Genomic DNA, 23,859 nt, shown 5'->3' with positions numbered 1-23,859 from the left:
CAGCTCAGGCTCATTTCACGAATCACTTCACGCTAGTTCCAGGGAAAATCAAAAGATCCCATCCAACCATGCAGTCTCAACATGAAGAATCGATGCACTGTTTATCATCTAGGCCAAAAATCAAACAAATGTTTGGGTTGATAATTAAATCTCGACAGGAAAAGGTTATGCAAGGGTAACGGAGAAAAAGGATATTCACGTCGCATGCTAAATGCTCAATTTCTTAAATTCCGGGTCATACCGTCAGTTATTTGTCGCGCACGCAGAAAGTAACAAGACACCAAGAAAGAGGTTCCAACGCCAGGTCAGAAGACTGATTCATTGCCAATGAACGTAGGGGGGAAAGGGACCAATTCTCTAGCTCAGCCAGAGTTCGGCTGACCCCAGTGACCGCCTGAAAGGGCCTCGGGAGGAATTCTCTGCTGCTTGATGAACAAGTCAATGAGGGGCTGCATAGGCTCCATCTCCTTGTCCGAGACCAGCTTGTAATACTTGGCAACGGTGACGAAGTGGACAAAGCACATGTTAAGGATGTCGTGCTTGTTGATGTGCCAGAAAGGATTCAGCCAATGCGCATGGTATAGATGTGCGTAGCACCGGAACATTTGCTTCATGATGCCTTGGCAGTCTTTGTAAAACGTCTGGGGGAAACCACTGGATTTGCCAATCCACTCCTCCCCCGGGCCACCTGTACCGGGGCTCGAGGGATTCGTGCCCCCAGCCTCGTGGATTGCAAAGGTCTCGGGCATGCCGCTGACTTTGTCCGTGGGGAACATGACGGGGTCGTGGATCTTGCTCACGATCCATTTTTCAACGCGATTGATGAATTTGGGGGCCGAGATTTTCGCAGCGCGGCCATCCACAAGCCAGGTGTATGTCAGGCTGAAAAAAGGAGTCGTTAGGCGGGGTCTTGCTTCATCAGACGCTATTCTAGGGTGATATGGCTTACCGGCCAGCCGACATCGTGGGGCAGGTCGCCTCGTTGCAGATGGGAAAGCCAGTCACGGAATTGACATCCTGGATGACCTGGAGCATGCCATGAAGAAGGCGATACTGTTCGACAACTATTCACATCACAAGGTCAGAGCTTCGGAACTTGCGAACGTCTTCGAGATTCGAAGAATCCACTTACTCTGGTGGGCCAGCCATTCTCCCAGTTCGACGTTCTTGGGACAGGCACACAGGGTCAAAAAGTTGCCCTTCACATTCAAGGGGGCATATTTCTCCTGGAAAAAGTATTTGGGGGCATCGGGGTCATAAGGTGCGGGGCCGTCCACGGATAGGTTCGACGTGAGAGAGGGCGAGTTCGGCACCGACCCCGCCTGAGGCATCTGGGTAACCGGCGACTGAGCCGGACTTCCATTGTTGGTTTTCGGGGCGTTGTTGTTATTCTTGTTGTTACCCCCTCGGCCAAACCCTTGACGACTAGAGAGCATCGAGGAACAAGTCAGAATACGAGATGTGGGGAAGAGAGCGGTCCCCCTCAAAAAGGGGAAATTCAAGGTGATGTGCAGGCATGAGATGGTGAAGCGCGACGGAGTGAGGGCTGACAACGCTGGGAATTATACTTTCGGAGCGCATCATGCTGCAGCTCTAGGGGGGAGCGAACGAAGCAAGAGTTAAGCCCAGAGAGAGAGAGAGACAGAGGGGAGGGGGGAGAGTTTAAGGGGACCCCAATCGGTGAGAATGGGAGAGCGAACGGAGGGAGGTAGACGTGGGACAAGGACAACTTACACGCTCTGAAAGAAGGTCGCCATGATGACTTTCGCGGAGCAGCAAGGCGGACGAGCGAAAGACGAGATAGAGAGGGAGGGAGGGAGAAAGAGAGGATGGAATCGATGAAACGGCGCTTCGCCTGTATCGGTCTGGCCCCGTCCAGCTGCTGGCGGCCGCTAAGCCCCGTTGGGTCCGGACCGGATCAACTGCCGCGCCGCCTCAAAGCTCCGCGGCCTGCGTTGCCCGTTTCCCATGAATGAATGAATGCAGTGTCATTGCCATCGTCCTACCTTTCGCTCGGAACGGTAGACTCCCCCATCACGCATCATGTCTTCGTCGGATGAGGATGTGGTTCGTCGCCCAGGACGGAGCTCGGGTGCTGGTCAACCTGCAAGCCCCTCTGGGAGCGAGCGTAGCAACCCTGCCGCACGACTTGAAAGTCCCGCCGGCTCTGATGCCGGCAACATGAACGGAGATGATGATGCTGACCTCTTTGGCTCGGATGGCTCGGACGGAGGATTCGGCAATGATGATGAGTACGTTCTCTGCTTCCTTAAAACTTGCCCTTCTGCCCCATTGGAGAAAGACTAACTCTGCCTCTAGTCAACCAAAACGGACTCTGGATGACGAGGAGCTTGACTCGGGCGACGACGAAGACCGACGTGATAGGACTGGGGAGCGCATGGACTATGAAGATGGCGACCAGGGTGAATACCAGGAAACGGTGAACATTATGGACCTGAGCTTAGGCCGAGCGCCGGAGCCGGTGACTTCAAATGGCGAGGTACGTGAGTCGGCCCGAAACGAAGGTTTTCATATCGGCTGATACGGTCGGACTTAGATCTATACCATGCCAATCCCCAACTTTTTGTCGGTGGAGACGGAAGAGTTCAACCCTGAAACCTACGTTGCGCCCCCATACTCGACCGCAGCCACGTCTCTCTGCTGGCGCCACGACCCCGATAACGATGCCCTTCTTCAATCCAATGCCCGTATCATTCGTTGGGAAGATGGCTCAATGACTCTCCAGTTGGCTTCGGCCCCTAAAGAACAATACAGGATCTCGACTAAACCGCTGGCGCCTGTAAACAAGTCGGGTGATTACGATACCAAATTGGACTCACATGTGTATCTGGGAGCTGCAGCAGAAACGTCCTCCGTGTTCCGATTGACTTCCCACCTAACCCACGGGCTTACCGTTTACCCCACGACCATGGAGGCTGATGATGCCGTTCAACGCCTCCAAGAGTCGTTGGCCGCAGCTACTCGTGGTAGCAAACAGACTGCGGATGGATCGGCCCCTGTGATTGAAGTGACGGAGGACCCCGAACTCGCGAAACGACAGGCGGAACTTGCAGAACGGGAGAAGTTGAAGGCTGCTCGCCGACGCCAGCAACTCGCCGACCGGGAGCTCGACCGTGGTCGTCGGGTCGGCGTTTCTCGTACCGGGGGTGCTGGTCTCACTGTCGGCGGACTGGAGGATGACGACGGTTTACTCACCACGAGGCCTCGGGCCAAGAAGCCGCGCAAGCCTAACCGTCGTGGCGAAATCTACACCGATGACGAGGAGGACTACGATCGTAAGGGACGTACGAGGGAGGATGAATATGATGAAGATGACGGTTTCCTTGTCGGCAGCGACGAGGAACCGGAAGTCGCCGATGACGACGAAGACGAGGATCTTCTTGAAGACGAGGACATGGATGCCGAGGGTGAGGAGGAAGAGCCTTCCGCCGCCAAACCCAAGCAGCGACGAGCATCGCCTGAGGAAGCGGCTGGCACTCCTCCTGCCCGAAAGAAGAATCGTTTCATTGTGGATGATGACGACGACGAATAAAGCCTCCGATACGATTTTCTCTCTCACCCCCCTCGATCATGTCCTCTATGAATATTGCTTTGATCACTGCACTCTGTATCTATATCAAATCTTTCTATGGGTAATCTATTCCTTGGCGAACGAATGGTCATCCTGCGTCCTGGTGTTTTTCATCGATCCCAAAAGAAAAATAGAAACGAATTAATATACGTGCCAAATAAAAATGCACAAGTTGTCTTGTACTTTTATGTGTATGTACATGTAGTTGGTTATTGGGTTAAACCCCGTTATATATCGTAAAAAATCAATGAGACTCCTGCAGCCGACTCGCCCACAGTATTAGGCACCAGACAGATGCGAGTGAGCATTTAAACATCGTCAGAAATGAAAAGAAAGAGAAGGTAGCATTCGCGCCTTGCCGCAGACCTCAGGTGTATGCTCAAAGAAAGTCGTATCGTAAAAGATCCCCAACGCCCGAGTAGAATTCCGCCATGTTGAGATAAAGTGGTAAGCCGTGTTGACGCCAGACAAGAACCCAAGTATCGTTATGAAGCCGAAAGTTAGAGGATGATATTCAGGCAACCACGCCATCCGGATACTCATGCGGCTTGAAGTCAAACCTCGCAATGACTTCTCTGGCACTTTTGACCACTCGCAAACAGAGATAGTCCTGCTCCTCTTGAGGGTCATAGGGTTTGGCGCAATGTTCAGGCGGCGTATTTATACGTTCCGATGGAGGAAGCGGATGGGATTGATGCCATCTTCGTTGGCGAGCCTCCATCTCCTGGATGAGACAAAGTAAACTTGGAGAATCCGAGCATCGAACGGAGCCGGCAGGGTCACTTGGCCCCCCAAGAACTCCGCTTCGAACCGTCTGACGCAGCCATTCCTTCCAGCTTTCGGCAGGATCAGGCGAATTCTGGGTTATGGCCTGCACATAGCTGGATGGTGCCGCTTGCTTCCCAAGCTCAACCGCGTCAGCTTTTGACACGCGAAGCCAAGCGTCACCCATGACGTTTAGCAACGTTCCGGTAAACATGACATTCTGCAAACCAGTGGCAAACTTTCGGGGGCAGGCTTGACACCGTATTACTGCGCGCGCAGTCTTCGCGCCGATGAACAGAGAACACAGCGTATGCTGGGAGACTGGGAACGGAGCAAGAGAGGAAAGATGGCTGAGGCACAAATACAGGTACGATAAACAAGTGCAATGGGGTTCGGAAGGGTCTGAATTGGACGGAGATAACGGAGGAGATTGTAATTGTGGCAGGCCTGGAGGCAATGTGAATGAATTAGATGCTGCCGCGGATACGCTAGAAAAGTCGGGCCATGGACTAGACGTTGCTGGGACCGGATCTAGAAATTTCCCATGCTCAAGTTGCCACGAATGACTGTGGTTGTTGTCTGTGGAGACCAGGTGAGGGTATGCCTCCGGTGTGGTAAAAGGGGTGGCATAAACTGGAGCACAGAAGGGATACGGGTCTGCCGAGGCGGGCGTATCTGTTCCAAGCGAGGCGAACTGAGAGCTATCGGAGTCAGTCCATCCTTCACTTCCTGACAGACTAAACTGTGCAGGATTGTCCTCTTCTCGTGCCCGCTTCTTTGGTGGGCGCCCCATTTGCTTCTGCACAGAATAATGACAGACGAGGGATTGCTTGAGGCAACGACTACAGCCTGTTGCTTCCCCTGAGCATTTTAACTTGCGGCTTCCTATTCCATAAACATGCCGTGAGCACTCAAGTCGGTTTAAAACGGGGGGTTCGAGATAACCTACTGCACTCGTCACACGCCGCATGCCTTTTCAACGCCTGAGCCGGGGCCACGACGGGATCTTGAGGGCAAGTTCCACCCGTCAGACCAGGAAGTGGCTCACTCCACTCGAGATTTTCAAACTGCATGATGGCGAAGGATCCTCAGCGCTAGCATCTAAGGCACATATTATTGCGATGTCATGGGTGATTTCAAGTTTGGCGCGAAGAAATGGCGACGATAAGATGACCCCGCGGGCGGTGTGTCACGTGGGCGGTGTGTCTGTCGGGTAGTCCCAGAAGAAAAAAAAAAAAAAAAAAGTTCCGGACAGGACCAAAAGACCCAAAGACTAGACAAGTCTACGCAGGAATCGGTGTTATTCCTCCACTATGCCTGCCCTTAAGGCTTCGAAGAAACGCAAGGCAGTCACTCGCGATGTCGAGGAGGAACCGGGTGTCTTTTCAGGCGATGAGTTGAACGCTGATGGCCTGGATGGTGCACTTTCGGATGATGCCAATGACCTGTCGAGCGATGAAGATGCGAGTGATTCGGAGGTTGAACTGGTGGATGATTTCAGTGACGAGGAGGACGATGAGGAGGAGCTGGACAGTGATGAGATCCCGTCAGAGGGAGAAGAGCCTGCCAAGGTAAAATCCAGCAAGGCATTGGGGAATGCGCCAGCGGAGGACAATGAGAGCTCCGACGAAGAACAACCGAACTTTCGCATCGAAAAGGACGCCAATGGAAATGACCGCTTCCTGTATGACGAGATCAATCCCGATGACAACTCCGAATACTCCGATGCCGACGAGAATGCCAACACCATCGGTGATATTCCCCTGTCGTTTTACGACCAGTACCCGCATATCGGTTACGATATCAACGGAAAGAAGATTCTGCGCCCCGCCAAGGGAGAAGCTCTCGATGCACTACTCGACAGCATTGAGATTCCCAAGGGCTGGACTGGTCTGACGGATCCTTCGACCGGCAAACCCTTGGAATTGAGCCAGGATGAGCTGGAGCTATTGCGTAAGGTCCAGATGAACGAAATTCCGGATGACGAATTCAATCCCTACGAACCAACCGTGGAATGGTTTACCAGCAAGCAGGAGATCATGCCTCTGAGTGCTGCACCGGAGCCGAAGCGTCGATTCGTGCCGTCCAAACACGAAGCTAAGCGGGTCATGAAAATTGTGAAGGCGATCAGAGAAGGACGCATTCTGCCCTTCAAGCCTCCGACCGAAGAAGATGAGGCCGATCAAGATATCATCAACTATGATCTGTGGGCGGATGAAGCAGAACGTCCGGATCACCCCATGAATGTTCCTGCTCCCAAACTTCCGCCACCGGGATATGAGGAGAGTTACCACCCCCCTGCCGAATACCTGCCCGACAAGAAAGAACGAAAAGCCTGGGAAGAGGCAGATCCGGAGGACAGGGAGCACGAATTCCTTCCCAACGATTTCGGCTCTCTTCGGAAGGTTCCTGGATACGAGTCTTTCGTCAAAGAAAAATTCGAGCGCTGCTTGGATCTCTACCTGGCTCCTAGAGTTCGGAGGAGCAAATTGAACATCGACCCTGAAAGCCTTCTCCCTAAACTTCCCAGCCCTGAAGAACTGAAGCCATTCCCCACCGCTTGCGCCACAGTCTTCCGGGGTCATAAGGGCCGTGTTCGATCTCTGGCTGTCGACCCCACCGGAGTGTGGCTTGCTACCGGTGGTGATGATGGAACTGTCCGGGTCTGGGAGCTTCTTACCGGTCGTCAACTGTGGAATGTTAAGATTGGTGACGAGGAACCTGTCAATGTGGTACGCTGGCGACCTGGAAAGGACGCCGTGGTGCTTGCAGCCGCCGCGGGTGACGATATCTTCCTTGCTGTGCCTCCAATCGTCGACCCCGAAATCGAACAAGCCAGTCTGGATATCCTGGATGCCGGATGGGGCTTTGCGGCATCGAGGCCTCCCCCGAACGTCGCCGACGAAAACAAGAAAAACACCCCTCCGCAATGGATCCGTCCATCATCGTCCCTTGCAGACTCCGGTATTTGTGCGGTCATTCCTCTTCGCCATGTGGTCAAGTCTATCTCCTGGCATCGCCGCGGTGACTACTTCGTCACGGTCTGCCCTGGTTCTTCTACTCCGGCTTCCGTGGCGATTTCCATTCACACTCTATCCAAGCATCTGACTCAGTTCCCCTTCCGCCGACGCATCAAGGGCGGTGGTCCTCCCCAGACGGCTCACTTCCATCCCTCGAAGCCGATCCTCTTTGTTGCCAACCAGCGGACCATTCGCGCATACGACCTCTCACGACAGCTCCTTGTCAAGATTATCCAGCCCGGTGCTCGCTGGATTTCATCCTTCGACATTCATCCGACTTCTTCCACCGCCTCTGGTGGCGACAACCTCATCGTTGGGTCGTACGATCGACGCCTTCTGTGGCATGATCTCGAGCTGTCGCAGCGTCCGTACAAGACTCTGCGGTACCACCGCAAGGCCATTCGTTCCGTGCGATTCCACCCGGGTGGCCGTTATCCTCTTTTCGCCGATGCCAGTGACGATGGCTCCCTTCAGATCTTCCACGGGAGCGTCACGGGTGACATGCTCAGCAATGCCAGTATTGTACCCCTCAAGGTGCTGAAGGGTCACAAGATCACCGGAGAACTGGGTGTGTTGGATATCGATTGGCATCCCCGAGAAGCCTGGTGTGTCAGTGCCGGTGCAGATGGAACTTGCCGTTTGTGGATGTAATTACAAAATCTTCTTGTTGTCATCGTCTTTTGCCATATCTACATGAGGCGTTTTGTGTGCATAATGTTACTGTTTAGATATCCATTATAAAAGTTCTCACCCTACAACTGCGTCTTTCCATGTACACCTACCTCTCGTGTAGGGGCTCAGTAGCGCAAGGTCTCCACCATAAATGGCACCTCTCTGCCACTGGGGGAGAGAAAACGCTGCATTAAGGTCACGATCTCGTCTTTGTATTGGGGCATATAGAAGGAGGGTAAAGAACAATAATGAATAGGAAAATCTATGGTATTTACATTTACAGCACACCTCCACCCCAATCTCTCCGCAGTTTTTCGTATTTCTTCAGATCCGACACACTCGGGCGAATGAACTCCTTCGCAGCCACAAAGTCCTGGATTGCGATGGTATCGCGCCTCTTGATGGCCGAGTATCCGGCGCGACGCAGCAGACTTCCCAGATCGGCACCGCTGTACCCTTCGCATTCCTCCGCCAGTCGTCTGAGGTCCTCGTTGAACTCGATGGGGAGGTTGCGGACCAGGGTCTGGAGGATTTCGACCCGCTCCAAGGGACTGGGAAGGTTCACGAAGAGCAAGGTTTCCAGGCGTCCTGGACGCAGCATCGCCGGGTCGATGATATCCGGTCGGTTGGTGGCCGCTATGACATAGATTCCCTGGCGATTGCTGCCCAGGCCATCCAGTTCGGTGAGCAGGGTGTTGACCACGCGGGCCGAGGCTTCGGACAGCGTATCGTCTCGTCGAGGCACCAAGGCGTCGAGCTCGTCGAAGAAAATGACACAGGGGATGGATGACCGCGCGCGCACAAATACCTGCCGCACGGCACGCTCCGATTCACCGACGTACTTGTTGAGCAACTCGGGACCCTTGACACTGATGAAGTTGGCGCGCGACTCGTTGGCCACGGCCTTCGCCAACAGGGTTTTACCACATCCAGGGGGGCCCCAGAGGAGCACCCCGGTAGGCGCTGTGATGCCGACATTGGCGTAAATATCCGGGTTCTTGATCGGCTCGACAATCGCAGTCGCCAGTTCATCGCGGATGCCGCTAAGAGCCCCAATATCCGCCCACGTGGTATCAGGGATGGTGGCAAAGCCTTCACGCTTCGAGGATGGCTGGATTTTGGGAAGCGCCGTGAAGAAATCTGCGTTGGAGACCAGAACCACTTGGGCTTCCTCGCCCATCGGCGTCTCCTTGGCGTGAGCGATGAGACGACGCAGCTCCTTGATCTTGGGGCTGATGTCATCGACTTCTTCAATTTCCATTTCTTCGCCGCCGTGGGATTTCAAGAGCTCCAGGTATCTCTTGATAGCTGCAGAGCCGGCGGTAGAAACTAGATCGTTCAGATCCGCGCCCACAAAGCCTGGGGTTCGCTTCGCCAGAGTCTTAAAGTCCAAGTCATCGGCCAGGCGCATTTTGCGCGTGAGTGCCCGAAGGATCTGCTCTCTCATGGGCTCCGACGGCACGGTCATGTTGATCTCCTTGTCAAAGCGGCCTCCTCGCCGCAGGGCAGCATCCAAGCTGTCGGGCCGATTAGTAGCGGCAAGGACGATAACTGGCTTACCGTCCGTCTTCTCCAGGGCGAGGTCATCCATGCATGTTAAGAGCTGGGCGACTATTCTCTTCTCCATCTCCCTCTGTGCGCTTTCTCGTTTAGGCGTGATGGCGTCAATCTCATCGATGAAGATCAGACAAGGGGCGATTTTCTTGGCTTCCTCAAAGTGCTCCCGCAGGGCCTTTTCAGACTCTCCTGACATTCCCGAGACAATCGACGGGGCCGATATGGCGATGAAAGGCACCCCCAATTCGGCTGCAAAGGCATTGGCGATCATGGTTTTACCGCATCCTGGCGGACCATGCAACAGAACACCTCGCGGGGGTTGTACGTTCGATGACATGTAGACTTGTGGACGAGTCATGGGGAGAATGACAAGATCTCCAAGGTCCTGAACCACGTCGTCGAGTCCACCCAGGTCCGTGAGACTCACATGGGTTGGAGGTGATCGGTCGACCGTGCTCTCGGCCTTGCGGCGCTTGGAGGAATGAGATTCTCCTCCATGCTGTCGTCTTTTACTGGAAGATGTGGTCGCAGGGGCGGCAGACTCGGTGCTATTGGGCTCGGCGGGTTTCGGTTGTTTCGACGTCGTATTCCACATGCCCACCATGCTCTTGTTGAGACTGTTGGACTCCTGTTGCGGGCGAGTCAGCATTGCGCCCCAAGATACTGAGGGGAATATGAATCTCATACCGGAACCGGCGGTGTTTCCTCCAGTCCCGCAAAGTCACCCTCTACAGAATCCTCGTCATCCTGTCCAAGCTCGTCGGTTTTGACCACTTCGACCACCCGCTCGATGCTGTCTTCCAGCATACGCTTCGGCTTCCTATTCAGGCTCGAGTTAGAGCGCTTGATGGTATCGTAGATCGCCGGCACCGAGAGACGGATTTTATCATTCTCCGATTGATCGTCAATGATTTTGCGCACGATCTGGTAGACCTATATATTTTGCGGAAGAGTTCAGAGATATGTACAATGTCGGCAGAGATGCAATGTCAAGTAGGGTCTCTCACCTCCCGATCCAGGCCTTGCCTCAACGTCGGTCTTCCCCCGCGACGCATGATTTCTGAGCCCCGCAGCGATTGAACGATCTGAACACTGAACACTAACCGTCGCGGCGAGATCGACGGAATTGCGCTGATTTTATTTTATCATTTTTGAAGGCGGTCGGAGAATTGATGTGCCGGCGGTAAGCCAAAATTACAGCAAAACGGCCGGTGATTGGACAGCAGCCCCTGTCCGCCCGCGGACCTCGTGAAATACGAGAACGCGGCGTCACGTCATGCGGCTTATCGCTGTTTCTTATCGACGGGCGACTCTTCCCAAGTTGCGACTTGACCACCATGCGATGACAATGGGCAACTCTAGCAGCTCCCCCAAGATCTCGGCTCAAGATAGGTAAGTCTCTGGCTGTCCTTGTGATACGTCATGACTCCTCTTGTCCAGCCGAAACGAGACTGAGATCCGGACACCTCCCTAGAGCGATCCTCGACTTAAAGAACCAGAGGGATAAGCTTCATCAATATCAACGGCGCATCACGGTCCTCACCGATCGGGAGACCGCAGTCGCAAAGGAATGTCTTGCACGGGGGGATCGCAAGCGTGCGCTCCTTGCTCTGCGCCGTAAGAAATATCAAGAATCTCTTCTCGCCAAGACGGACGGACAACTCGAACAGCTAGAACAGTTGACTAGTCAGGTGGAGTTCTCTCTTGTACAGAAGGATGTCCTGTTTGGCCTGCGGCAGGGTACGCAGGTGCTGCAGACCATCAACAAGGAGATGGGTGGCATTGAAGGGGTAGAGAAACTAATGGGCGAGACGGAGGACGCGAGAGCTTATCAGGAGGTGAGAATATCTTCTGGGCTAATGCTAGCTGGGTTCTCTCCCCGTACTAATCAGGTGTTCGTGCCACAGGAAATCAGCCAAATGCTTGCTGGTCATTTGTCGCATCAGGATGAAGACGAAGTCGAGGATGAGTTGGCGGCATTGCAGCGCGAAACACAGAAGCCAATTGATCTACCGACTCCTCCCATAGCGGCGCCTCCCCCGATCCGACACGAGGAGGATACGCAACAGGCAGAAGCCAAGGCACCGGCCAGAGCAAAAGAACGGACTGCCGTTCCAGCTTAACCCGCAGTGCTCTACACAGCGTGGGTGTCCAGATTTCGTTATCATGCGGAGTATTTCCTTTTTCTTCACCAAAGCAGCCATGGAAGCATCGCCGGCGTTGACGGTTTTCTTGACATATATATGGAAAGTAAAGATTTTATGAGTTTCGCAATTAGAAATTTGAGCGTTACATTTGAAGTTATCGGCCTTCCCTCCCATTCATCCCTTCTCTATTTCTGGGTGGCATTTGTTCAGCTTGATTGGTGTACTTACCCGTATTATCGACATAATAATCCGCTTCCAAGGATCATTTTTACAGGGAAAACAGTAGAATCATATTTCTCGTTGCAAACCCCCACTGAATGTCACGGTGGCCCAAAGTATCATCACTGGCCTGGCATGATCCTGCCACCTACGTCGTTTACTCCCTGGATCGCCTTATGATCACCGGGGTTGGCAGCTGCTTCGTAGAGAAAATTGACCGGCTCCCGATTCAGAGCCATGAATTGACCCTTGAACCCGACGTACCCCACTCTGGTCACTTCTTCCTCGCCATCGCTCCAGTTGTCTTCAAAGAACAAGGTGACGGAGGTGGTGGTATTCCAGTGAGCCCGGTTCAGCGGCAACTCGAAGATATCCGCCCCGGGGATTGGCTGAGGAACCTCGATTGTTTGGGTAGGCGTGAGTTCCGAGGCCGTGGCGAAATCCAGATCATCCCGGTTCTTGAAGAGTTTCAGGGTTTTGGGGGCAGATGGGGTCGGCGCGGTGTAGAGGAGGAGCGAATGGACCTTGACTTGTCCGGTGAACCTGGACGGCCGTAGAAGGTCAGCAAGCAAAGATTATTGACGGCGGATGAGGGGCTCATGGCGGGGTAAATGGGAGACGGAGAAATGATCAACGACCACGAATTGAAACGGGTTCCCTGCAACGCCGGGGGAAGATCTCAAGGGACATCGAGGCAGACTAAGATAGGTGCAACTTACGGGATATACATGAGCAGCTGCTCGTCCGCGTCGCTTTCGAGTTCGGGTTGGTCGTTTAGTCTGTCCGCCCACGTCTTCTGGGCGATCGCAGCCCCCGAATTTGGGACCGCTTCTATAGCTCCACGTCAGGACTCACCTTGATTCAGAAGCAGAGAGCAGGGAGATCGCATGCAATAATATCTCTTCATACCGTTCAATGTCGTGATGGAATCAAACTGGATCTGCGAGTACAGGAGGGACTGGATGGCGGGGGTGATATCATTGGAATGGTCATGTCCGTCTTCTCCATGGCAATGCCCGCCATGATCGTGGTGGTGATGATGCCCCGACATGCTGAGAGTGGATGGACGCGAGATGGTGGTCTTGGGTTTGGTTCCCCACGAGAAAAGGCGACGCCAGGCGGATCTTCTTCCGCTCCGAAGCGACACAACAAAAGCCGCCGCATGACGTCAATGGTCTTTCTAGTCTCCAGCGATTTAAGGTATGTACTCCAGGGTATGTACAACGCCGATCCTCGATTCATTCTGCACAGGGTATATACACATTATACGGTAAATGCAAGCAAGTCCTCCCTAGTGGTACACGTCCCGCTCTGTCTAGATGCGGCCCGAACCCATCATTGAACCTTATAATAGTTGGGGGCATATTCAACAAGATATCCCTTTTCGATCTTCGTGATGTCCCGGATGAACGTTTTCTCGCCAGTCTGCAGAATCTCGTGGAAGATCACCCAGTCTGCTTTTCGATTCTAGAAGGACCAAAAGTCAGTAAGCGCCAAGAATGAAGGGACATGGGCAGAAATAATACGCACAAACATCAGTGAGCTGGGATGTGCATGCAGTGTAAGGCCTCCGCTGACTGTCTTGAAAGTCCCATCGGGTTGCATCTTGGCGGCGTGGGCGAAATACCCGGTCGTGAGACATCTTCGAAGGGACTCGGAGGGGTTGGCGAGAACGGGTTGCTTGGAACGAGACGAGGAAAGAGTCTCGTCAACTTGGATGCCAAAGCGTTCGAGGTACCGCTTCAGCTGGGCTCTGATGCTCACAGCCCGTTGCAACGAGCGATAGTTCAGGAGATTGTCCCTGCACCATTTGGAATCCTTCTTTCCAACCGTCACGAAGGCCTGATACACGTTGAGATACGTCAGATGGTCGCCCTCTTCAACGGCGAACTTTCGGCGAGTGCTTTCAGCTGATTTTCTGTCTCCTTCATGCTGCACCCAGACTGATCCCTGGAGGCTGACCATGGCCGCGATGGAAAGAATCTCGCTTAAACAATTGAAGGACTGCGCGGACAGGAGAACCTTTGCCATCATCGGGTCGACCGCCAATTCAGCCATACGCATGCCCAAGGGTTTGGTGAGCTTGGCATAATCATCAACCGTTCCAAGGGAATACAAAAGTTCAAATGCCCGAACCACGAGCTCAGCAGGAGGCGGCGTTAGAAAGTCGAATCGCACTATGTTGTCTATACCGAGGGCCTTCAGCTGCATTATGACTGGTGCAAGATTCGATCGTTGAATTTCGGGAACGGTGGCCTCCGGGAGGGCTTCGTAGGCCTGCTGGGTATAGAGTCGGAAGCATTTCCCAGGTTTTGTTCGACCTGCTCGACCAGCACGCTGGACCGCTGCTGCTTTCGAAATCGGCACCGCTGTCAACGTCTCAATCCCGGAGCTTGGGTTATATGCCCTTAGCTTGGCGAACCCGCAGTCGACGACATATAGAATACCGTCGATTGTGACAGACGCCTCGGCAATATTTGTTGATACGATCACCTTGCGCGTGTTTTCCGGTGTTGGCTCGAAAACATACATTTGTTGGTCTGTCGTGAGACCGGAGTAGAGGGGAAGGGCGAGGATTCCTTGCGCTTTTGGATGCAAAGAAGCAGCGCGCTCAGAAATCAGTTGCACGGTGGTATCGATCTCTTCTCGGCCTGTGAGGAACACGAGAATATCCCCGTCTCCTTCCTGCAAATGTATGTCAAAAACGGTTTTAACCGCTCTTTCGACATAATCTTCCGCAGGTGACTCCAGAAAGAGTATATCCACAGGGTACATTCGACCTTCCAGGCTAATGATCCGTCCCACGTTCCCCCCAAGTTCATTCGACCCGGCGTCATCGCGGTAATCTTCACCTGCAAAGAACCGTAGAAAATCCTCAGCCTGCAGTGTTGCACTGCTAACCACAACCCTGAGCTCAGGGCGACGCTTCATGATCTTTTTGAGGATCCCCAAAAGAATGTCTGTGCTAAGAGACCTTTCGTGGGCTTCATCCACCATGATTACGGAGTATCGTGATAGAAGAGGATCTACAAGGGCCTCTCTAAGTAACATCCCATCCGTGAGGAACTTGATCTTCGTGGAAGCGGAGGTTAGGTCCTCAAAACGGATTGAATAGCCCACTTCTTCGCCCACTTTGCAGCGCATTTCTTCGGCTACTCTGGTTGCCACGGTGGTGGCAGCCACCCGACGAGGCTGGAATTACTTTAGCCATCCCCCCCTGCGTAGTATTGCATAACATCAACACTCCAGCGTGCGTGAGACTCACCTGCGTCACTGCTATGGCTTTCCCGTCGGCGCACCATCCTGCTTGGTCGAGATACTGAGGCAATTGCGTCGTTTTCCCGCAACCAGTTTGCCCCACGACAATAGTGACGGGGTAGGTCTCTACCAGATAGAGTAAACTTTGCCTATGTCTTGCGATGGGCAACAGCGCAGCAGGCTTGTACAGCGCCGGAATGAAAGTTGAGGAAAGCTCCAGCTCGGACGCCATTTGCGGACGCCAAACGCAATCACGTCTAAAGTCAGGTGTTGAATGGCGGGAGAATATGGGACATGATGGATCCGCCGAAGGTGCCTGTTGGAGGAATCGAAGCGTCGAGTCTGCGCGGGACGTGAGTGGCTTCCCCAATGTACTACGCGCAGGGCAGGTGATTTCCGCCCTCACATGCACGGATTACCTCAGCACCCAATCACGTGGCTTAACGTCACTGCGCATCGGCTCGCCCAAGTGTGGCTGATGTCTGGAGCTTCCAATAGCAACGTTCCCATTGCTTTCTGCCTTGGGGCTCATTCTTCTGCTGTCGCGTACTCTTTTCTGGTGTCGGCAGAATTCAACCAGCCTGGCCTCCATCTCGACCAAACGTTACCTCTGAACCTCCAATCTCAAGCAACTCCACAATGTCCGAAGAGGATAAGACTGTTGGTTCCCTCTCCTGTCTAAACCGTGTCTTCAAGCCTCCGCTTATTGAACTGCAGTCCACCATCAAGCCCCCGGCTGGGCCCCTCAGTCCGAAACCCGAGTCTCCTACCACGGCACGTCCTATGGATTTCGACGATGAGCCCCAGGAGTCTGGCGTTACTTCGGTCTCCCCTTCCGCAACGACGCAGCCGAATGCGACGGAAGCTGCCCCGCCAAAACCGCCGCGCCCATTGAGCCCTCAGCAGCAGGCAGAGAACACCCTCAAAGAAGCGTTTCCCTCGGTTGATGCATCGGTTGTCAAGGCAGTGTTGATGGCCAGCAATTTCGATGTCGAGCGGGCTTTTCATGCACTTCTAGGTTCGTGGGGTCTAGTCCAGGAGGATTTGGGAGGAAGTGGGGACTGCACGTTTACTAACATCATATCCCTAGGCATGACTGACCCGAATGCCGAGGAAGTGGCAGCTCCTCCGAAACCTCCCCGTCCATCTGCAGCCCAGAGACAGCTAGAAGCAGATGAGCTGTATGCTCGTCAACTCGCTGAACACTACAACCGCCGTGCGCCGCAATCCCAGTGGGAGGGTGGTCCTCCATATGAGCGCACTCGGAGGGGTAGTGAGCACTCGGACGAAAGGGAGTACAGCTTTTTCGATGGTATGTACTTGCATTCTGCTATGTCATCTGAATACTAACGGCCTTTCCGCCAAAAAATAGATGACCTCCCCGTGATCCGCGAGAATATCCGCAAGGGATTCTTGGACACCCAGACCAAAGTCAGCTCATGGTTCCAAACCGTGAAGAAGCGGCTCGACGGCGAAGAAGAGGAAGGTGCTCAGTCCAGTCAGGGCTACAGCAATGAAGGTTACAACCGACCGAGGCGAAGCGGGGATCTTGGTCGTCGCAGCGGCGACCGCGAACGTTACGATGCTGACCCTCAAGTCTTGAGTGATGATTTTTCTGCGCTCGAATTGAGAGATTCAGAAGGTTTGATTTTTCATGACAGCGCATCAATTGCCACTAGGCTAATCTTGAATCTAGCCCCGCCTGCGCAACCCCCCAGACCCCTCGCGAATTCTAACATGTACAAGTCCTCATCGCCTTCCCCGGACAGGCGCAAGGTATCCTTCCAAGAAGGCCCGCCCACCGAAATTGGCAATATCTATGACGCTTCGGAACCGACCAAACGCAGCTCCACGGGAAGCAAGCCCAGCAAGTGGCAGCCTCTCTCGACAGTAGAACCGTCCCCCGTTGGGGATCACGATCCGTTTAGCCTAGGTGACAGTGAGGATGAGAAGGACACGAAGGCCAAGGATCCTCAGCCTGCAGATGAAGCCGATCGCATAAAGAAGGATACGGCCGAAGAAACCAGCGGCGAACTTGCTTCTGCGTCGAAAGACGGCCAAAAGACGGACAACACGGGAAAGCCATGAGGAACCCAGCTTTAGCCAATTTGGGTCTTCCCCATGAGTTCTGTACCATTGCATTTGCGTCTTGATTTATCTCGTTATTTGTTTCCCCCCCTCAAATACAATGTTGATGATACCAGAGACTGCCGTACGGGAGGCATGAAAGGGTTCAAAGGTAGTTCAGTTAATTTTATTGTGACACGTACACGATCACTTGAAATGCAGCCTGCTTTTTTGTTTTAAATTTGGAAGTTCGGGTATCCTTTTCAACTATGAAACGAAGTAGACAAAACGAAAGAAACAAATAAGGGCCATTTGTTCCTCACTCAGGCAGACCCTGGTCATTAGGATAAGCCGCCGGGGCTTCTTTCCTGAGATCCTTGATCACAGCCTGCAAAGCAGAGGTCGTCGTGTTAGTTTTGTCATAGTTCACTGCGGATCATCAAGCAACCTACTGCTAAGGCATCGGGGTTGACTCCATTCTCAATAAGTGAGACACACAGTGAGAGCTCTGTTCGGTCTAGATGCGTGTTCTTGCCGCATCCAAGGAGCATCAGCCACGCTATTTCAGACGTACGATTCATTCATGGGACACGATGCCATGATCAAGAATGGCAGGAGGTTCACATACTAGGAGCGTTGAGATCTCGTGAAGAATGTCGACGACCTCGCGAGCAGCCTGGCGCTTGTCATCGGATTGCGACGGCATTTCGAGGTGTGGATGAGGGAGCCCAATTGAACTCAAGAGCGTTCGGTTGGCACTGAGAATGTCGACGGAGTTTAATTTTAGTTTGGCAGGTAAAGATGGAGTCCGGTTTGCATGGCGGATGGAAGAGGGAGAACATCCACCGACGCCAAGGAGAGACGATGACAATACGGTAATAGGAGGGCCTGGATCGGTGTCATTTACGCGTATCTTACTGGCACATGATTGGCCCGGAGTCTCCTCCACAACCTTGGAATGGTCTTTTGATTTTCTTCTGTCCTCTCCATCAATGGTACACGGCCTATTTACTGCCATCTGCCCTAATTCTAGCCGGTTTGAATCTCAAATCGACCTTGAATCCATCTAGAAGTCTGATCTGTCGAACTCCAGACCCATTGGTCAAGTCGTTATTCCTCGTTCTCAAACGGTTGTGAATGTAGATCTTGGAGGGGTGGGAAGAATGCAGGCCGAGTTAAAAATATCCGACATTCATTCCCTATCTAGGGATCAGGCATTCGGGATTCTTACCCAGATTTCACGCGTCGAGAAGAAAACCTTCCCCGCCAACGAGGCTTTCGCGTTTGGTGAGGAATTATGGAGAAAGAAGCCTAACACGAGGGTCGTGTATGCAACAACTGCAACCCCCGGTGCCATCTCATCGGTGATCGCGTATGCTGTCTATGTCCGGCAAAAAGGCGTGGCTTTACTGCACAAGGTCTGTGTGGTAGAGTCGTACCGCCGACAAGGTGTGGGAATGCAATTAATGGATTACATTCGGCGCCGTCTTCAAAAGGAAGGTTGCCAATATATCCAATTATGGGTGGATAAGGCAAGGGATCCCGCCCGGTCTCTATACTGTCGCAATGGCTTTGAAGAACGTGAAGAGATTCCTGATTACTATGCGCCCGGGCGTACAGGGATCAAGATGGTATTGGACCTTGAATGTGGTGCTTAAGGGCTTGGGGCGCCCTCCTGTCCATCCTGCGTGTCTCCTTGGGTACTCGGGCCCTGTCTTTCCCTAGGGCAAACTTGTGACAAGGGGATTCTTTTCTTCCCCTGCCAAATAATCCTCTCCTGGGTTATCTGAGGGGCACGGCATTTTAGATGGGTCAGAGGTTGGGTTCGCGTTCCTTGGCTCCTGCGCGAAGCATCCCTTGCAGGAGCATGCATTTCGCAACGTGAACTTTTATCGCGCTGGCATTCATCTTCCCTGACACCGTTCCACATTTCAGTGATGTCAGGCATATCTAGGTATGGCTCGGGTGAAGGGGTTTCGCATTTCACGCCTCTCCTGCGCTCGCTGGTCCTTGAGCGCGCAGGCCCTGGGGTCTTAGCACGACGGTCTTCTTCCCATGGGAAATCCCATTCCGTCAAAACATCTCTCACACTCTCTCGACTCAAGTCTTTCCAACCAGTGTTGCTCTAGAGGCCATCCAGACCACAGTCAAATGGTTTGTTAGAGTACACTAGCGTTCAACGGGTGCCCTTGACAAGATATCTTCCAAGATATTGGTCAGTTCGAAGATATGACACTCTGGGGGCTGGTCGTCCTCAGTGTCCTGTTGGTCGTGGATGCAACACTGGTGACAGATTATCCTGTGAACGCACAGCTACCTCCTGTGGCAAGGGTTTTGCAACCATTCAATTTCACTTTCTCTCGAGGTACTTTCGGCGGTGTCAACTCAAACACGGAATATTCCCTCTCAAACGCCCCGTCATGGCTCCATGTCGATAGCAAAAACCGCATCCTTTCGGGCACACCTAAAGAGGAGGATGAAGGTAACCCGAAATTTGATCTTGTGGCGTCAGATGGGTCAGACTCCGCAAGCATGGAGGTGACCTTTATTGTTACGAAAGATGAAGGACCGAAGCCAGGAAAGCCACTACTGCCCCAACTTGAAGGCATCGGAGCCACGTCGGCACCCTCAACAATTCTTATACACTCGGGCGACTCTTTCTCGATAACGTTTGATTCCGATACTTTCATTAATACGCGACCCTCGACTGTATACTATGGAACGTCACCGGAGAATGTTCCTCTGCCCTCATGGATCGGGTTTGACCAGTCCAACCTCCGATTTTCTGGAGTCGCACCCAATATCGGGCCCCAAACTTTCAGCTTCAACCTTGTCGCCTCGGATGTGGCTGGCTTTGGCGCAGCCACGGCTAGTTTTGATATGACAGTCAGCCCGCACATACTGGCCTTCAAAGAGAGTGCGCAAACCTTCTTTGTCAGCCGTGGGAAAGAATTCACCAGCCCTCGCTTTGAAGAGATCTTGACTCTGGATGGACGCCAAGCAGCACCTGACGATCTAACGGACATTACAATTGACTCACCAGACTGGATTAAACTAGATGAAAAGTCTATATCGCTTCGCGGCACCCCTCCGACCGATGGAAGTGATGAGAACGTCACAATATCTGTTACGGACAAATACCAGGATGAAGCAAGACTCCTCGTTAGTCTGCAGTATTCTCAATTCTTTCGTGCCGTGAAAGACTGTGAGGCAGTTATCGGGGACTATTTCACGTTTGTTTTCGACAATACAGTCCTCAGAAACGACTCTGTGCAACTGGACGTGGAAATTGGACGGGACTTGCCATGGCTGCACTACAACTCCAACAACAAAACACTTTACGGCCAGGTTCCTTCGGATATCGACCCGGCGAAATCATCGGTCCAGCTCACGGCCAGCCAAGGGTCTGCGAAGGATACTCGGGAGTTGACTATCAAGACTGTGGAAGGTGACAATTCGCATGGATCCAGTTCCACGGATTCAGGGGGTGGAGGTGGCGGTATTCATGGCAAAAAGGCTGGTATTATTGCAATCGCAGTGATCGTCCCCTTTGTGGTCGTCACGAGCCTATTGCTCCTCTTCTGCTGCTGGCGTCGCAAGCGTAGAGCGGCGACACCAGAAGATGGGTACGATAGCCAAGAAAAATATCCGCCTACAGGTCCTAACCCCTCGACGTTACCACACTGCCAACCCTTTGAAGATACGAATCAGGGCAGCCCACCACGGTTAGACAGAAGTCCCTCGCCGTCTTCGAAACCACCAAGATTAGAATTGGCACCCATGTGGAATACAAGCCCTTTTCGTCCTGGCGGGCGAAAGTACGAATTGCCCGTGAGAGAAGACAATGACGCCAATCCTACCATCGAGTGGGACTTTGCTCCCATCAGAAACACCGAGCCACATGAGGACACACTAAATGAAAATGCACCTGCGCAACCGAAGCGCCTGTCGTTCCAGAACAGTCCTCCCAGGCGCATACGAACCAATAGCACCCGCCGCCGAGAGCCATTTAAATCCATCCAGCCAAGAAGGTCATTGAAACGGCATTCGGCGCAGTCATCTCGTTCCAAGAGATATTCCAAGCGTTCTAGTGGAATCTCGTCAATCGCATCAGGACTCCCCATACGACTCAGCGGCGCTGGGCATGGAGCAGGTGGATTTGGGCCTCCAGGCCATGGCGTCGTCCGAGTCTCGTGGCAGAATACTCACACATCTCTTCAAAGCGATGAGAGTGGTGTTGGGAATCTTGCGCCTTTGTTTCCTCGACCTCCCCCTCGAGCGCGCGAGAGCGCGGAATACCCAAAACGAATCAGTTTGCGGACCGTGGAGCCCGACAATCCAAACGCAGCCGATTCCGACTCGTTAGAGGCTTTTGTACATAGCCGAGCAAAACATCGAAATTCATCCAACCCGTTGTTCTCGGGCCAGCTCAGCCGCCGAACGTCTTCCGGTCTACGCGCTCTAGAGAGGGCCCGAAGCACGGCCAGTCGGACCGACACAATTGGCAGCTCCAACTACGGCGAAGACTACCGGCGATCCATCTACGATCGCCCGTGGTCAACGGCCATGTCTGCATCCGTCTACACCGATGACAATCGACAATCGGCCTATCTTGAATCGCTGTCTGAGGAGTCCTTGAACATCCGGCCTCTAGCACCCATTGGAAAAGGACCAAGTCAATCCAGTCTAGCTCAGAAATACTCCGAGGCGATTACGCCGCTTCCCCGTTTCTTCAGCGAGCTTAGCATGAAGAGTGGGCGACGGGCCGAGCCGGGCCATCCAACAGGCGCAGCTGCTCATCCTAATCCTCTCATCGAGGAGCCGCAGATTCAAACGAACCAGCCCGGCATTCCGCAGTCCAATTCCAATCTACAAGACGAGCTTCCTAAGAAATCTACAAATCCATTTCGAAAAAGTCTGTCCGCGTCGTCCGCCTTGATCGACGGCAAGGGACGCCGAGCAAGTTTGGTTCGACTAGCGGAACGAGATGCAAATAGCCACCGAGGACTCTCTCGGGATCTGAATAGCAGTGTGAAGAGTGATATAGCATTTGTATAAGCGCGGGAAGGTATGTCTTTCAAATCATCTTGTTCTGTACGTTTGGCTCTGTACCTGTTTTCCCGCCAACGACCGGCAAGCATTTTGCAGCATGATATCCATAGTTAGTTTGTCGTTCAGGCAATTTTGTTTTTTTTTTCTGGGGTTCCTGCCACGTCCTTGGTTGTTGCTATAAATACCACTAGCTACTATACCTATAATTCAAGTATTTCCGAATTTCATGACATCAGTCATCTTGGAAACTCAGGTTTCTGGTCTTGTAAATGCTGCGACAACAGTTTTTCCGGTGCTTGTCTAAGTAGCCTCTATGTGCTCATTGGTGTAGAAAGTTTCAACCCAAACGCGTGTCACGTGCAGCACGCCTTGTTTTCCTGGGGCTGAGATTTCCTGGCTCGATGAGATTCATTCGCCAGCTTTCTCAGCCAGCAAGTGAGACATGAATCTCTCGGCGGATTGCAAAGCTTAGATTATCTTGCCGCGGGTGGGGCGGGTGGATTCGGGCTAATGCAACTCTAAATCTACTTTTAGCCCTAATTAACTGTTCCAGAGTCCAGACGCCTCGAAAGCTCCCGGGGATGTTCTGGTTCTGGAGGATATGAGACGAGAGACATGTATGCAGTTGAGTTTAAGAGAATCCAGAGGACATGTCTTGAGAAAAGCGAGGCTACTCGCTAGATAAGCCATTCCAAGATCCATTGCCAAGTCATCGATATGAAATGAGACTGCGGATGGCTTTGAGTGGCTTTCTGGGATATTGCCCCAGTAGGTAAACAGGTGTGGCTGGTTCCATTCAATAGGCAGCTTATAGTCATACTTAGTAGGGACTAGTCATTTTAAATCTTTCTGCTCCGACCGTCCAATCATTCCATAAAAGAAGCAGAAAACAACCAAACAAAGCAAAGTACTGTATCCTTGAGAAATGAAATGGTGGCAGATAGCGACCGCTGTGCATAATTGATGTCATACCTGGTAATAGCAAGACTGGAATTGTACCATGCGGGATAAGGCTAACATGTAATGAATATGACTCTTTTATGAGACAAAAAAGCCAGAGTGGAGACGAGATCCCACATCGTAATTTAGAATAGAGCTGAAGCCTTGGTACTACCCATGCGTTGGTAGTTCAGTTGACATTCCATGCTCATTGGTGTGCCAACAGTCTCTGCCAGACACTCGGTTCAGCGTAGGGTCAAACCGATGTTTCCGTCCTCTTTTTAGCAGTCATAAGATAGCAGATATCCTGGGTTGTCGCTGGCTATTTATGGGCGAGCATGTCGGTCGTCTCAGTGTAAGATAGGCAGTCAATGAAATCACCACTCATGGTAATCACTATGGGAAAGGAAAAACGATTATTATGGCGGATGCATACTCCCTCGCCTCGGGGACCCGCAGCACATTCTGATTTGGTTTGTATAGTCCATATCTAAGTTAAACTCCGGTGCAACCCCCGTCATGCCAAGCCGTGAACACCGCACACCGCTGATGCAAGGGTTCATTGATGTCA

At 52.7% G+C, this 23,859-nt stretch overlaps 12 protein-coding genes across 12 annotated transcripts; 6 read left to right on the top strand and 6 right to left on the bottom strand.

Moving 5' to 3' along the window:
- Positions 1-362: 362 nt before the first annotated feature.
- P170DRAFT_369500 (Mob1/phocein family protein) lies at positions 363-1,436 on the bottom strand (the record flags this gene model as incomplete). Its single annotated transcript, XM_024844909.1, has 3 exons — positions 363-882; positions 950-1,064; positions 1,133-1,436. 3 exons carry the CDS (start codon positions 1,434-1,436, stop codon positions 363-365), a joined length of 939 nt encoding a protein of 312 aa, XP_024699338.1.
- Positions 1,437-1,984: 548 nt separating this feature from the next.
- P170DRAFT_418597 (Paf1-complex subunit LEO1) lies at positions 1,985-3,747 on the top strand. Its single transcript, XM_024847229.1, has 3 exons — positions 1,985-2,252; positions 2,320-2,500; positions 2,558-3,747. The coding sequence occupies exons 1-3, from the start codon at positions 2,044-2,046 to the stop codon at positions 3,551-3,553; spliced, it is 1,386 nt and encodes a 461-aa protein (XP_024699337.1). The 5' UTR covers positions 1,985-2,043; the 3' UTR covers positions 3,554-3,747.
- Positions 3,748-3,753: 6 nt separating this feature from the next.
- On the bottom strand, positions 3,754-5,481 carry P170DRAFT_418595 (Zn(II)2Cys6 transcription factor rglT). Its single transcript, XM_024847228.1, has 2 exons — positions 5,307-5,481; positions 3,754-5,242 (listed from the first exon to the last, which is right to left on the bottom strand). The coding sequence occupies exons 1-2, from the start codon at positions 5,428-5,430 to the stop codon at positions 4,107-4,109; spliced, it is 1,260 nt and encodes a 419-aa protein (XP_024699336.1). The 5' UTR covers positions 5,431-5,481; the 3' UTR covers positions 3,754-4,106.
- A 143-nt stretch (positions 5,482-5,624) lies between these two features.
- erb1 (ribosome biogenesis protein ERB1) lies at positions 5,625-8,131 on the top strand. Its single transcript, XM_024850322.1, has one exon. The coding sequence runs from the start codon at positions 5,671-5,673 to the stop codon at positions 8,026-8,028; it is 2,358 nt and encodes a 785-aa protein (XP_024699335.1). The 5' UTR covers positions 5,625-5,670; the 3' UTR covers positions 8,029-8,131.
- Positions 8,132-8,257: 126 nt separating this feature from the next.
- On the bottom strand, positions 8,258-10,704 carry P170DRAFT_418589 (putative AAA family ATPase/60S ribosome export protein Rix7). The gene is made up of 3 exons (XM_024847227.1): positions 10,614-10,704; positions 10,294-10,539; positions 8,258-10,234 (listed from the first exon to the last, which is right to left on the bottom strand). The coding sequence occupies exons 1-3, from the start codon at positions 10,659-10,661 to the stop codon at positions 8,327-8,329; spliced, it is 2,202 nt and encodes a 733-aa protein (XP_024699334.1). The 5' UTR covers positions 10,662-10,704; the 3' UTR covers positions 8,258-8,326.
- A 207-nt stretch (positions 10,705-10,911) lies between these two features.
- Positions 10,912-11,992, top strand: P170DRAFT_441474 (ESCRT-III subunit protein VPS20). Its single transcript, XM_024850321.1, has 3 exons — positions 10,912-10,998; positions 11,081-11,444; positions 11,514-11,992. The coding sequence occupies exons 1-3, from the start codon at positions 10,955-10,957 to the stop codon at positions 11,727-11,729; spliced, it is 624 nt and encodes a 207-aa protein (XP_024699333.1). The 5' UTR covers positions 10,912-10,954; the 3' UTR covers positions 11,730-11,992.
- Positions 11,904-13,066, bottom strand: P170DRAFT_418583 (PITH domain-containing protein). The gene is made up of 3 exons (XM_024847226.1): positions 12,882-13,066; positions 12,692-12,803; positions 11,904-12,515 (listed from the first exon to the last, which is right to left on the bottom strand). Exons 1-3 carry the CDS (start codon positions 13,021-13,023, stop codon positions 12,095-12,097), a joined length of 675 nt encoding a protein of 224 aa, XP_024699332.1. The 5' UTR covers positions 13,024-13,066; the 3' UTR covers positions 11,904-12,094.
- A 150-nt stretch (positions 13,067-13,216) lies between these two features.
- On the bottom strand, positions 13,217-15,576 carry P170DRAFT_441471 (putative ATP dependent RNA helicase). The gene is made up of 3 exons (XM_024850320.1): positions 15,238-15,576; positions 13,503-15,164; positions 13,217-13,439 (listed from the first exon to the last, which is right to left on the bottom strand). Exons 1-3 carry the CDS (start codon positions 15,460-15,462, stop codon positions 13,308-13,310), a joined length of 2,019 nt encoding a protein of 672 aa, XP_024699331.1. The 5' UTR covers positions 15,463-15,576; the 3' UTR covers positions 13,217-13,307.
- A 163-nt stretch (positions 15,577-15,739) lies between these two features.
- P170DRAFT_441470 (CUE domain-containing protein) lies at positions 15,740-17,541 on the top strand. Its single transcript, XM_024850319.1, has 5 exons — positions 15,740-15,890; positions 15,948-16,248; positions 16,321-16,542; positions 16,603-16,872; positions 16,927-17,541. The coding sequence occupies exons 1-5, from the start codon at positions 15,870-15,872 to the stop codon at positions 17,316-17,318; spliced, it is 1,206 nt and encodes a 401-aa protein (XP_024699330.1). The 5' UTR covers positions 15,740-15,869; the 3' UTR covers positions 17,319-17,541.
- Positions 17,542-17,616: 75 nt separating this feature from the next.
- P170DRAFT_480970 (mitotic-spindle organizing protein 1) lies at positions 17,617-18,003 on the bottom strand (the record flags this gene model as incomplete). The annotated part of the gene is made up of 3 exons (XM_024853828.1): positions 17,617-17,685; positions 17,750-17,827; positions 17,926-18,003. 3 exons carry the CDS (start codon positions 18,001-18,003, stop codon positions 17,617-17,619), a joined length of 225 nt encoding a protein of 74 aa, XP_024699329.1.
- Positions 18,004-18,304: 301 nt separating this feature from the next.
- Positions 18,305-18,955, top strand: P170DRAFT_418575 (GNAT family N-acetyltransferase; the record flags this gene model as incomplete). The annotated part of the gene is made up of 1 exon (XM_024847225.1): positions 18,305-18,955. The coding sequence occupies exon 1, from the start codon at positions 18,461-18,463 to the stop codon at positions 18,953-18,955; it is 495 nt and encodes a 164-aa protein (XP_024699328.1). The 5' UTR covers positions 18,305-18,460.
- Positions 18,956-19,526: 571 nt separating this feature from the next.
- P170DRAFT_514312 (putative transmembrane glycoprotein) lies at positions 19,527-22,473 on the top strand (the record flags this gene model as incomplete). Its single annotated transcript, XM_024855196.1, has 1 exon — positions 19,527-22,473. The coding sequence occupies one exon, from the start codon at positions 19,527-19,529 to the stop codon at positions 22,353-22,355; it is 2,829 nt and encodes a 942-aa protein (XP_024699327.1). The 3' UTR covers positions 22,356-22,473.
- Positions 22,474-23,859: the final 1,386 nt, after the last annotated feature.

This window comes from Aspergillus steynii (assembly GCF_002849105.1).
Source record: "Aspergillus steynii IBT 23096 chromosome Unknown P170scaffold_10, whole genome shotgun sequence".
NCBI classification, from domain to species: Eukaryota; Fungi; Ascomycota; class Eurotiomycetes; order Eurotiales; family Aspergillaceae; genus Aspergillus; species Aspergillus steynii.
This window is presented reverse-complemented; position numbering and strand designations above follow the sequence as displayed.

Bases quoted from the DNA above. Each gene is read 5' to 3' on its own strand.
- P170DRAFT_418583 (XM_024847226.1), bottom strand. From the start codon at position 13,023: ATGTCGGGGCATCATCACCACCACGATCATGGCGGGCATTGCCATGGA. The intron at 12,804-12,881 runs GTATGAAGAGAT...GTGGAGCTATAG, and splicing joins TTCCATCACGACATTGAACG to AAGCGGTCCCAAATTCGGGG. The intron at 12,516-12,691 runs GTAAGTTGCACC...ACGGCCGTCCAG, and splicing joins CAGCTGCTCATGTATATCCC to GTTCACCGGACAAGTCAAGG.
- P170DRAFT_418589 (XM_024847227.1), bottom strand. From the start codon at position 10,661: ATGCGTCGCGGGGGAAGACCGACGTTGAGGCAAGGCCTGGATCGGGAG. The intron at 10,540-10,613 runs GTGAGAGACCCT...CAAAATATATAG, and splicing joins GGCAAGGCCTGGATCGGGAG to GTCTACCAGATCGTGCGCAA. The intron at 10,235-10,293 runs GTATGAGATTCA...CGCCCGCAACAG, and splicing joins AGGAAACACCGCCGGTTCCG to GAGTCCAACAGTCTCAACAA.
- P170DRAFT_441470 (XM_024850319.1), top strand. From the start codon at position 15,870: ATGTCCGAAGAGGATAAGACT. The intron at 15,891-15,947 runs GTTGGTTCCCTC...ATTGAACTGCAG, and splicing joins TGTCCGAAGAGGATAAGACT to TCCACCATCAAGCCCCCGGC. The intron at 16,543-16,602 runs GTATGTACTTGC...GCCAAAAAATAG, and splicing joins GGAGTACAGCTTTTTCGATG to ATGACCTCCCCGTGATCCGC.
- P170DRAFT_418597 (XM_024847229.1), top strand. From the start codon at position 2,044: ATGTCTTCGTCGGATGAGGATGTGGTTCGTCGCCCAGGACGGAGCTCG. The intron at 2,253-2,319 runs GTACGTTCTCTG...CTCTGCCTCTAG, and splicing joins GGATTCGGCAATGATGATGA to TCAACCAAAACGGACTCTGG. The intron at 2,501-2,557 runs GTACGTGAGTCG...GGTCGGACTTAG, and splicing joins CGGTGACTTCAAATGGCGAG to ATCTATACCATGCCAATCCC.
- P170DRAFT_441474 (XM_024850321.1), top strand. From the start codon at position 10,955: ATGGGCAACTCTAGCAGCTCCCCCAAGATCTCGGCTCAAGATAG. The intron at 10,999-11,080 runs GTAAGTCTCTGG...ACACCTCCCTAG, and splicing joins AAGATCTCGGCTCAAGATAG to AGCGATCCTCGACTTAAAGA. The intron at 11,445-11,513 runs GTGAGAATATCT...TTCGTGCCACAG, and splicing joins ACGCGAGAGCTTATCAGGAG to GAAATCAGCCAAATGCTTGC.
- P170DRAFT_441471 (XM_024850320.1), bottom strand. From the start codon at position 15,462: ATGGCGTCCGAGCTGGAGCTTTCCTCAACTTTCATTCCGGCGCTGTAC. The intron at 15,165-15,237 runs GTGAGTCTCACG...AAGTAATTCCAG, and splicing joins AAGCCATAGCAGTGACGCAG to CCTCGTCGGGTGGCTGCCAC. The intron at 13,440-13,502 runs GTGCGTATTATT...TGGTCCTTCTAG, and splicing joins ATCCCAGCTCACTGATGTTT to AATCGAAAAGCAGACTGGGT.
- P170DRAFT_418595 (XM_024847228.1), bottom strand. From the start codon at position 5,430: ATGCAGTTTGAAAATCTCGAGTGGAGTGAGCCACTTCCTGGTCTGACG. The intron at 5,243-5,306 runs GTAGGTTATCTC...TTTATGGAATAG, and splicing joins TGCGGCGTGTGACGAGTGCA to GAAGCCGCAAGTTAAAATGC.
- erb1 (XM_024850322.1), top strand. From the start codon at position 5,671: ATGCCTGCCCTTAAGGCTTCGAAGAAACGCAAGGCAGTCACTCGCGAT.